The following is an 11,084-nucleotide window of genomic DNA, read 5'->3' on the forward strand; positions in this document are numbered from 1 at the left end:
AAAAGGGGAGGAGGATGGGCGCCCGTCCTAAAGGTGCTGCCCCCAGATTTAAGTGATAGAAGATGGATGGGAAAATAAGAATGAGGTATGAACGGGAATTGTCTTTTAATTTTTTATTGTTTTTATGTATTTTTCACAACAGGATATGCATAAATTAAACAGAAGAATAACGCATGGTGAATTAATCATAATAGTAATAGTGAAAGAATGAAAAGAACGTATGGTAAATGAATCAGAATAATAATAATAACGCATGGTAAATTAAACAGAATAATAACGCATGGTAAATCAAACCAAAGAATAATGCATGTGAATAACTTTGAATGCATGATAAATTAAACAGAATAATATAAATGCATGGTCAATAACATGATGCATGGTCAATAGAAATTTAAATAATCAAATCAGAATATTTGTACTGAGACCACCAGCAACTTGGACTCATCGAGAGTCATTCCACACCCGGACACCATCACGGCAGGCTGCCACTCCAGATGCAAGACTCACTGAGAGTCATTCCACACCCGGACGCCATCACGGCAGGCTGCCACTCCAGATGCAAGACGCACTTTGATTGGATAACGCGCCGTGGGCATCTTACACACAAAGCTGTTGAGTCGCACGCAGGACATCTTTCTCCATTTGCCAGTCTGAAAGTCAAAATCAGATGATTTCAAACAGTTGGGCAGGTGTTGACAAATAACCGCACCCACCTGGCTCAACGTGGCCACGCAATTCTCCAACAGGCGGGCGGGATCTCCCTTAGCCCAGTTGGTGAAGGTCACCTTCTGGCGGTCCGACCACATGAATCTGCCCTTGACGACCAGGTCGTTCAGTCCGGTCCACGCGTCGCCCGTGCCTGCAGAGGACAGACAGCAACAGAGCTCTCATGCGCTTCCCAGATATCGAGTAGTTGTGACGGAAGACCGTCGGGCGTTGGCGCACGCACCAAAGTTCATGGCTTCTTGCAGCCAATCTCGCTCCGCCTCGGAGCGTATGGACACCAGTTCGGCACAGACGCTCCTGCAGGCGTGTTGAGCACCGTACCACGTCTTTTGATCATCCAAACGTTTGTAGCAGAAGCCCGCAAACTCCTCCCAGTCAGGTCCCAAGCATCTGGGCTCTGCACGCAAGATGCCGTCACATCAAGTGTGAAATGCCTTCTATTCTGGACATTCTACTCACCGTTCTCAGCAAAGGCGTAAGAAGCCGTTTTGCCATCGTATCTGCAGACAGTAAAGTGAGAATGAGCCGGGCCTCTATGAGCCGACTCGGCGGTGAGAGCTGACCACTCACTCAACTAAAGTGATCCCGTTCTCGGTGTAGATGAGGTCGGCGTTTTGTGGCGGCGCCTTCAGCAAAGTCACAGCTCCTCCGATCTCGTTCCGAATGATACCCGCGTGAATAGCGGCCGTGCAGATGTTTGAGTCCTGCACTCAGAAAACGTCTCAGACAAAGCCGCCGGAGGGTCGTTCAGTATTTACATACCTGGTTGTAGATCGATGTTCCGTAGACAATGTGGGGGGCTTTGCCGCAGCCCGGTGGGCAGTGGACCCTGCGGAAGACAACGTGGGAGTTGGGAGGGGAGGCTTCACCGCCAAGAAACGTCATGTCGGGTCTGACTCACGTCTTTGAACTGGTGAACTTGGTGAGGCTTTTGAAATTGCTGGCACAGGTGATGTCTGAGGGTCAAAAGGGCAAATCAAAGCACATTTGAAGCTGGTTTCCTCACAGCGCTCAGAGCGTCCGAGTGTTTGACTCACGAGCGGTGTCGTCAACGGCGCACCCCAAGACATCAAAGCGAATTCCGATATTCACTCTGTAGTCGACTGGCAGGAGGCGGACGTACCAAGTGGACACAGGCGTGGCTAATAGATGAGTCCCCAAAAAAAGCTAGAAGCAGAACATGTGCATGTTTGCAATGACAAGAGCATGGGTTGCCTGACCGGCCGGCTGCTTACCTTCCCGTCTGGGTGGGTATACCAAGTCTTTCCGTCAATACTGATCTGCATCTCAAAATTGGGGACCCATTGCTTCACTTCTATAGTACAGATCTGGGTCACGATGGCTGTCACCTTTTTCATCTGACCAAGGTTCACCTGGATCCAGCTGCCGGCTGGGGAGGTGGCAAGGCAATCCGTTGCTCGTGACACCACGGTACCAAAAACAAAGACAATTACGGTCTGCAAGCTGTGATTTTCTTTTACGTACACGTTTTGGACGGTTCCCAGCATCCGCTGCCTCCGAGACGCGCTTTGTCAAGTTTGGCCTTGTTCCTAGAGGAAGAGGCTGAAAAGGCAGAGTCTGGGATGCTCTCGTCAGCTGTCAGACTGTCAAGACACACTGAGGAAAGACACAACGTTACTCAGTTGACACACATTCAATGATCGTGCCACCCGTCCCTTGCCAAAGCGCTTTCAGGGCATAACAGTAAGTGCCCACCTTTCTTTACACAGCTGTAGACAATGTGCAAGTATTTGGAGACGTGAGGGCAGGAATCAACTTCCAAAAAGTAAATGGGGAATTCTGGATGGTTGTCACACTTTCTCCTGTAGTCAGCGAGGTTGCCTTCCACTGAGCACGTCTCTGCAAGTGACAACACTCAGAGGTTATTTCCGAACGCGCTCTCGAAGCTCACTAGCATGATGTATATTCGAATGATATTGATCACGTGTCAATCCCGGTGCATATTGATAATGAAGTATCGTAAGGCGTTAAAACGCAGACAGAAATGCCCAGCTCACATTTCGGTCTGACCACAGCAGCTCCAGGACACCAAGCCAAAGTCAAGGTCGCCACTCGAAGATCCTTGTGTCTTACCATTTGTTGCGTCGCCATTTGGACAGACGTCGCTACGCCTCCGCCCGTAGAAGGCTGACCGGATCCGGATGACTCGTTCTTCGGGACATTTCAGAGTTCCCCGATCCTCTTGGCAGACAATCTTTTTCATGTAGCCTGTGAGAGCACAACCTTGTTCTCTCTCTCTCTCTCGCTTCTATTCACAAAAAACATTTACGGCAACTTACCGTCATTTGGCGGCAGGGGTTTTGACGGTTTTCCTACAACCGGGAACCAGAACGGGGATGTCATGACACACGAGATGAGGGTCAGCGGAGCATCGCCTCTTACCATTTCCTCTTTTCTTGCACACGTAGCCATTCGTGTTGTCGCACGCGTCGACGTTCCAGTGGCCGCTGCCGGTGAGGAAGTAAAGACATTTGCCCCCATCGGTGTCACCTGGAGGGAGAACATCTGAGATCTAAGCGCCGGTCCATTTCTCCAAACTGCAGCCGACAAACATCCACGCCCGACCTGCACTGAAGTGGACGTAAGAGAAGGGGTCATCCCACTTGCCGCCGTCAAGCTCGATCGTTTCATTGGCGCCCAACGACAAAGCGGGACCGGTCTCCAGAGCCTTGAAGTAACCTAACAATATGGAGCACAATGGTCATTCAGAAATGTGCCTGGAGAGAGAACATCTGACAAACATCCACGCCCGACCTGCACTGAAGTGGACGTAAGAGAAGGGGGATCCGTCAGCCCACTTGCCGCCGTCAAGATCGATCGTTTCATTGGCGCCCAACCACAAAGCGGGACCGGTCTCCAGAGCCTTGAAGTAACCTAACAATATGGAGCACAATCGTCATTCGGAAATATACCTCAAGGGAGCAGAATGGCCAAAGACAGATGCCAGGCATAATCGACAAATGGCCAGCCTACCGTGTACAAAGTTCTGCTCGTGCGAGTCGGTGATGCTGAGCAGGTTCCCTTTCTGCCGCTGGCAGTCGTCTTGGGCCTCGTTCCAGGTCTTGGGCTTGCGGTTGATCAGGTAGCAGAAGTCGCTGGAGGGGTCGTCCAGCCACCAGCCGCATTTGTCAGTCCAGCCTGCGAGCGAGACGGACGGCGGCGGTGCCGGACGCCCACCTGGCAGCTGTCGAGGCCCTCCGTGCTTGGCTGCAGGGACGCGGGGCCAAATATGAGCATCGCGACACACCGTGTGTGGGAAATGAGTGTTTGGGACGTTTTGGACCTTTTTTGCAGAAGAATGGCCTGGTGGAACTCCGGGTGACATCATGGAGCTTTCCATTAGATGCCAGTCGTTTACAGTCCATGGAGGGGGCGCTGTCCCACTCGCTGTAGTCCTGCATGCCAAGCCACAACGTTGTATGGTTGCAATCTATCCTCGTCACGTGACATTCTCGGTGCAACTTATTGACATGATTCATCTTTAGACTGCCATCATCAACTTACATGATATTTTCCGTTCACCCCCATCCTTTGTCCCACAAGAGGCATCATTGCTGATTGCTTGTGAGCTTGAGGAAAGGAAACAGAGTTTTTGAACCATCAGCGCCAAGCCCGTTGAATGTGATCAGGGACCACCTCCGCCCTCGTCGATACGCGTTGGTGCTCACCTGCCAAAAACTGGGCCTCGCCATCTGAGTGGGCGCTGGCCAGGTGACCTCCCCACACACGGCAGAAATCTTCAGCTTCATCGCAGTCTTTTAGCATTTCCTCGTAACGATAGCAGTAATCGCCATACAGGAAGTGGCCATCGTCGCAGGAGGAAGCTGAAGCCGCAAACAACATTTTGTAGCAAACCATGAGGGGATGGTGAAAGTGCAAACAAGCGCACTGCAACTCACTTGCCACGAGAGCAGAACCCCCTTTGGGTAAACACCTCTCTTTATCCGGGCAGACTGTAAACAAAGGCCCAGTTACGTTTTTCTCCTCTCAACGGCATCATTACGTCGGATGCTCAGGCTTACAGTCCACCGGCCGCATGCACATGTACGCCAACGAGGAAGCGCAGGAGCCAGATCTCCACTTGCCAGGCTGCCTCCAAGCCCCTTGGTTGACGTAGACGCAGGAGGCAACGTCGGTGCTGTCGAGACAAGTCGCGAGAGACCCACGACCGACAATGGGCCGAGATGGAAGATTGGGCATGTTTTCCTTCTCTCGAGTGCCCTTAACAAGGAAAGCATGCAAAGTTGAGATTTCTTACCTCCCAGGTTGATTTGAGGCCCAGTTGGTGAGTGTCAGCATCTCGCCGTCAGACCAAGTCAGGTTTCCGCCCACAAAGTCACACCAGACGTCGTCGCAATTCTGGGCCGCGAGAACAAAAAACGATCAAGGCGGTCGCTCCAAGAGTCCACGGCCGCCAGTGCGTGCGTCTCACCAGAGTGGAGAGTCCCAGCCAGAAGGGGGTCTTCTTGCCCATGGCGTCCTTCACAAAGTCTTCCTCGGCCGAGGAGGTGATGGAGACCAGGTCGCCGCCCTGCCAGACGCAGTCTCGACGGGCCCCCAGCCAACCGTTGGGGGCCTCCACCTTCTTGTAGCACCAGTATTCGTACTCGAGCCATCCGGGATCACAGAGCTTGGCTGAGGGCACAATTTGCGGATCAGGCGGACACATTTGGCATATGACGACAAGACGGTGTGACTTGAGCGCCCCGCTGCAACTTCTTTTTGCCAAGATCAACGGAGCAGGACATTTCCTGGCCGTTGCAAGTGTGTGTTGTTTGAGGCGTATACATTGCGACGCACAGTTCAAGGCGACTTACCATGGAGAGGAAACGGCGAAGGTGCCGTCACTCCTGCAAGAGCAAAGACAGACGTCAACGCGTGATGACAGCCGGTGGAGCGTCACATCTCATTTACCCTTTTTCGTTTTCTTGCACATGTAGCCTCGCATGTGGGAGCACCTGTCGGCCTTCCAGTCGCCGCTGCCGGTGAGGAAGGAAAGACAGGTTTCCCGAGAGCTGGCATCGGCGTCACCTGGGGGGAGACAAGATCTAAGCGCTCCTCCGTTCCTCCAAACGACAGACGTGCTTCCGGACCGACCTGCGCTCGAGCGGATGTAAGCGAACGGGGATCCGTCAGTCCATTTGGTGTCGTCTTCAGTGATAGAGGTGTTAGCACCCAACCACAGAGAGGGCGCGTTTGCCAGAGCCTTGACGTAACCTTTGGAGCCGAGGCAAACAACGAACGGTTGGAAACGGCTTTCAGAGAGACACTTTACTCAGCGGCTCATTGAGCTTTGTGCTCGAGCCCATACTTTGCTTGAATGTGTTTTTGCTTTCCGAAAACGAGCGGTCGTGGCCGCCAATATGTTGTCCTCAAGCCAGCACACAGAACAAACGTATTGTGAGGTTTTGTTGGGAACGTCTTGGCAGAATGCCCTTTCGGAAAATGTTCCAACTCCCGAGAGGGCCATTCGTCCGCACGCTAAATTATCCCTACGGCAAAGGTCCGTAGGATCAATCATCGAACAATCGCCTGTTTGTAACGTCTCCAATCAATCCCAATGCGGCACATTGCCCAACCGGGGAACGACAGAATTCATTCATTCATGTGTGGACAGAAAGGAATGGCCAGCCTACCGTGTACAAAGATCTGCTCGTGAAAGTCGGTGATGCTGCTCAGGTGTCCTTCCAGCCGCTGGCAGTCGTCTTGGGCCTCCTTCCAGGTCTTGGGCTGGCGGACGATCAGGTAGCAGAAGTCGTTGGTGGGGTTGTCCAGCCACCAGCCGCATTGGTCAGTCCAGTCTGCGAGCAGACAGACGGCGGCGGCGCTTGAGATTATAGAGGCGCGCGCTTGGCCGGGCGGGCGGGCGGGAGGGTGACAGCAGACGGCGTGTCTACCGGACGCTCGCCCACCTACCCGGTTGGCCAACCAATGGTGGCAGCTGTTGAGGTCCTCGGCGCTTTGCTGCAGGAAAGGGCGGGGGCAAATATGAGAGCGCAGCGCATGACGGGAGAAGGGTGCAAAGTGAGTGTAGGCGTGTTTGACGTTGGGACCTTTTTGGCACACAAATGGACCTGTGAAACAGGAAGACAAATGGACTGATTTCACATCCACACTTCCATCCACCAATCCACAGTCACCATATTTGGCTCCTATCCGGTTGTAGTCCTGCGGATGACATTTTGGACAGGACTTGAGCTTGCTGCATTTGATCTGGTCAGCTTCCCACCACCATCACTCACATGACGGTGTCGCCCTTGTACCTTCTCACATTTAAGATTCACTTTGTCAGTTTCAGTTTATCGGTGGCCAAACACTATGTACATTCAAAAGACGTACATTGTGCCCTCCCTGGCACTTTCAAAAACGGTCTCCAAGATGAGCGGTCAGAAGGCCAGGACTTTTACCTGCAAGTCTTGCACGTCCTGGATCTCATGGTGCCAGGGACCTGCCAACTCAGCTCGTGCAAAACGACTTTTTCAAAGGCATGTCACTCACCAAAGCTGTTCCGTCAGTCCACTCGTAGTTGCTGTTGTTCTTCCTCTTGAGTCCCACCCAAGCCCAATTGTCATACGTGTGACCTTGAGGAAAGGAGAATAAGAGCTTCAGTCCAAGAAGAGCTTCAGCCAAATGATGCCCGTGGTCAAACTTTGCGGGACTGGACGACAAGTGCGCTTCCCCTTGAGGCTCACCCAACATGAATCGGACCTCTTCCTCAGAGTGGACGCTGGCCAGGTGGCCTCCCCGAGCGAGACAGTACCTCTCGGCTTCCTCCCAATTTAGACGATTGGACCGTGGTGTAAAATGATAGCAAAAATCGCCATACTGCATGTATCCATCGTCACAGTCGGAAGCTGAGGCCACAAAAAAAAAAGCAACATTTTGTAGGAAACCATGACAATAGAGGCGGTGAAAAGCGTGCGACAACTCACTCGCCACTACAGCAGCACTGGCTTTGCGGGCACACGTCCGCCCAGCCGGGCATTCTGGGGGGGGGGAAAGACTTTTACAATTGCGCTTCTCTCCTTCCAAGGGCAACGCAGACGTGCAGTGCAGGCTTACTCAGCGGCCGCTCGCAAACGTACGCCAGCGAGGAAGCGCAAGAGCCAGACATCCACTTGCCAGGCTCCCAATAAGCCCAACGGTTGACGTAGGCGCAGGACGCAACCGAGGTGCTGCCGAGAGAATTCGAGTTAAGGCGAGACACACAACCAAAAATGGGCCAAACTGGAAGAATGGGCATGTTTGTTTCTCTCGAGTGACATCAACGTGTGCCCACCTGACAACGACAGCGTGCCATGTTGTGACTTCATTCTTACCTCCCAGGTTGAGCTGAGGCCCAGTTGGTGTGTGTCAGCGTCTCGCCGTCGGACCAAGTCAGGTTTCCGTCTTCAAAGCGACACCAGATGTCATCGCATTTCTGAGAAGGAAAAAACCCACAATCAAGCTCGTCGACGGAGTAGCGCTGCAGAGCCCACGGCCGATTGTGCTTGCGTCTCACCAGATTGGAGAGTCCCAGCCAAAATTGGGTCATCATGGTCTTCTTCACAAAGTCTTCCTCGGCCGAGGAAGAGATGGAGAGCAGGTCCCCGCCCTCCCAGATGCAGTGGTGACGGGCCCCCAGCCAACCGTTGGGGGCCTCCACCTTCTTGTAGCAGCTGGCGTCGTACTCGAGCCATCCGGGATCACAGCGCTTGGCTGAGGGCACAATTTGGGGATCGGGCGGGCGGACAGATCAGAGGACACTGATGGAATACTTTATGTAGTTCCACACGTGGGCGTTAGGTGGTACTATTGGGGCATCGCAACCAACTGCACATCTCGTCAGGGGAGACAACGCCCTTTGTCACCTTCTGGGTTCGAAGACCAAAAGAAACAAAAGCTTGTCTGCCCTTCATTCTCTGGTCTGTCGCCAGCAACCTGGGGCTAATTCTGTTAGCATAAAAGAAGCACTTTGTTTGTTTTGGCTTTGATTTGGATTCCGCCCCCCCCCCCCCACGCCAGATTTTGGTCAAAAGAAAAGTGTGCAACTCAAAATTAGTATTGAGCCCGATCTGGGGGGGGAAATGTGCGTCAGAAAATATAAAATATGCATCTGAAAAAAATAATTGAGGTGAAACCTGAAAACAGTTTCTTCAAAAAAAATTACCAAGGCGAAGCAAAACTAGTTTTACCTCGAAAAAAACTTTGCATATTCAAATCTTGGAAAGTAAATTGTGGTGATTAAAAAAAAAAAAAATTGCAGAGGCAAAGCAAAACCATTTTCAACGCGAAACGCTATAAAATTCAAATACGCCCCGCGATTCACTGGGAGATATAAAAGACACACTGAAATTAGAGTCTCCTAATAGTCCTACTGAATTTTGGAACTAAATTAAAAGAAAACATCTTTGCCAAAAATGATTGCTGATGCAACTAGATCACTTATGACAGAAACATTACAACGAACAGTAACTGTGTAAAAAGCTTCTTTTCGTGTGCGTGCGTGCGTGCGTGCGTGTGATGAGAAAATCGACATATTTCTGCACAATAAGTTAGCGATATTGTTATGAAGTCTGCAACAGCCGTCAATGGTTTGCTCGCAGTACTTTATATTAAGTACTATGCTAACAACTAAGAGCCACTAAAAGCCGTCACTTGGCTAATAGTAACAAGACGATGATCATTAAGTAAGAGAACAGGATCCCACATAAATAAAAATAACGATTGAAAGCCCACGTTCACCTCTAAATGATTAGAAACTATGAATAACATGCCAAAGGCTCGATGACGTTTGAACAAGAAATCTACTCCGCCGCATGCACTGCAAAATTGACAACGGGATAAAGTCATTGCGCTTATCTCGTCCCGTTCCACTTTCAAGCGGCAGTTTACGTCACCGAGCTCCATAAGCACACTTCAACATGTTACTTTTGTTACCACAAATAAGAACAAAGGTTCTAAGTTGTATACAGCAACAACATGGTGGTTCTTTTTTTTTTTTTTGGTGCTCCGAGTCTCCGAATAATCAGCGTTCTAAAATGTTCACAAGAGTCTTTGTAATTCACCCGTGTGATATTGCAATAAAGTCGTTCATCTCGGGCACCGGAACGGAATATAAGCAGATGCAGTTATGATAACTCAGTACCCGCCGACAGCGGTATTGTTTTAGCAACGAACTCTTCACTTTTTTATATTGACGAAAGATAAGATTGCTTACCTGAAGCGCAGCTCCAAAATATGCTCATTGTGAGAAGAGACCATTTGAGTCCCCTCCACATGTTTAAAGAAAATCGCTTCGCTGAGGGTCGGAGCGATTGCAGTCAGGAGGGGGGGGGGGGAAAATTTAATCCGCCTCACTGAAAGTCTCAGCTGGAGGAGAGGAAATGATGGACGTCCAGTCAGCCTGCGACAAGCCCGAAGCAGGCCGCTCCCTCAGATACGTCACGTGGTGGTCGGTGGATTCCAATTTGTGATCAAGACGAGAATGCAAAACATTTTACATTCAAGCCTCTCAGAATTAGTGTTGATTTTCAGGGAGCACAAAAGTTTGCCACATCATCTTGTGGCTCACTTTTTTTCTTTTTTTTTTTTACCAAGGCATGCTTGGCTTTCCCCCACGACAGTTTCAAAGTCACCCTCCAATATGGCAGAAAGGCTTCATGCACACGCGGCGTCCTGTGCTGCTTTTATGTTTTTTTTTTTTGCCAAGAGTCGAAGCGGAAAAACATTGTGGTCCGACAGCTTCAAGGCTTCTTCCACAACGATACATTTGTTTAAGGAGCACAAAGACAGATAGTTGTTCACGGGCCAAACTGATAATGACGAATACAAAGTATCCACTTAGGTGGTTTTCCCGCCGCGGTCGCCGTTTACAGGAGCGACACTGGTGAACAACACAAGAAAATACGCATTTCAACTTTTGGTGCATAATAAAATTAGCAAACCGTTGCAAGCGTTAAACTCCACCGACATCATCTTCCTCTTCAGCCATACTACTTGTGTAAATGAACACACCGAATCGCCCGATACGAAGACGGTCCACCGCGACGACCCCGCCCTGCACCGGTGGGAGAACGTGGGAAAGATGCCGGGGCCCAACAACAACCTGCGAGCATCTGTGCTTCTTTTGCCGCCATGCACATGTGCGCGTGTAGAAAGGATATGTTGCTCTCATTGCTCCGAGAGTGCTTCGAATGCAACATCTAGATTTTCAATGTGCTGCGAAGATTTTGTGAGCTGTTGAGTGCAGATTCTTTGGGTGGGATTTTTGATTTGACGGTTTTTATTGCCCCAGAAAATAGATGTCACCCTAATTCAAGTGCAAACTTACTTGATGCATGGGAAATAAAACAGAA

At 50.7% G+C, this 11,084-nt stretch overlaps 1 protein-coding gene across 2 annotated transcripts; it reads right to left on the bottom strand.

The window, feature by feature from the left end:
* Nucleotides 1-98: 98 nt before the first annotated feature.
* On the bottom strand, nt 99-10,867 carry LOC148403615 (C-type mannose receptor 2-like). 2 transcript variants are annotated; one of them, XM_088371864.1, is made up of 37 exons: nt 9,947-10,867; nt 8,249-8,445; nt 8,067-8,167; nt 7,810-7,922; nt 7,680-7,733; nt 7,440-7,601; nt 7,246-7,328; nt 6,822-6,915; nt 6,664-6,711; nt 6,384-6,548; nt 5,845-5,964; nt 5,662-5,778; nt 5,565-5,597; nt 5,180-5,382; nt 5,006-5,106; nt 4,770-4,885; nt 4,647-4,700; nt 4,416-4,571; nt 4,252-4,316; nt 4,031-4,142; nt 3,721-3,954; nt 3,502-3,621; nt 3,313-3,426; nt 3,130-3,237; nt 3,027-3,059; nt 2,821-2,955; nt 2,443-2,586; nt 2,212-2,343; nt 1,962-2,116; nt 1,764-1,893; nt 1,628-1,682; nt 1,489-1,555; nt 1,297-1,430; nt 1,186-1,226; nt 950-1,123; nt 714-859; nt 99-650 (listed from the first exon to the last, which is right to left on the bottom strand). In XM_088371864.1, exons 1-37 carry the CDS (start codon nt 10,005-10,007, stop codon nt 504-506), a joined length of 4,224 nt encoding a protein of 1,407 aa, XP_088227990.1. In that variant the 5' UTR covers nt 10,008-10,867; the 3' UTR covers nt 99-503. The 2 variants fall into 2 exon arrangements, with proteins under 2 accessions (XP_088227990.1, XP_088227983.1); XM_088371857.1 differs by having other exon boundaries at nt 6,801-6,915; nt 9,947-10,866.
* Between the last annotated feature and the right edge of the window lie 217 nt (nt 10,868-11,084).

Source organism: Syngnathus floridae, chromosome 1, assembly GCF_059516105.1.
Source record: "Syngnathus floridae isolate MCC-2025c chromosome 1, RoL_Sflo_1.0, whole genome shotgun sequence".
NCBI classification, from domain to species: domain Eukaryota; kingdom Metazoa; phylum Chordata; class Actinopteri; order Syngnathiformes; family Syngnathidae; genus Syngnathus; species Syngnathus floridae.

Excerpts from the sequence above, each read along its gene's own strand:
- LOC148403615 (XM_088371857.1), bottom strand. The coding sequence starts at position 10,007 with ATGTGGAGGGGACTCAAATGGTCTCTTCTCACAATGAGCATATTTTGG. Across the intron at positions 5,965-6,383 it reads CGAGCAGATCTTTGTACACG|GTTACGTCAAGGCTCTGGCA; the intron begins GTAGGCTGGCCA and ends TCGGCTCCAAAG. Across the intron at positions 2,117-2,211 it reads CTGGGAACCGTCCAAAACGT|CCGGCAGCTGGATCCAGGTG; the intron begins GTACGTAAAAGA and ends CCACCTCCCCAG.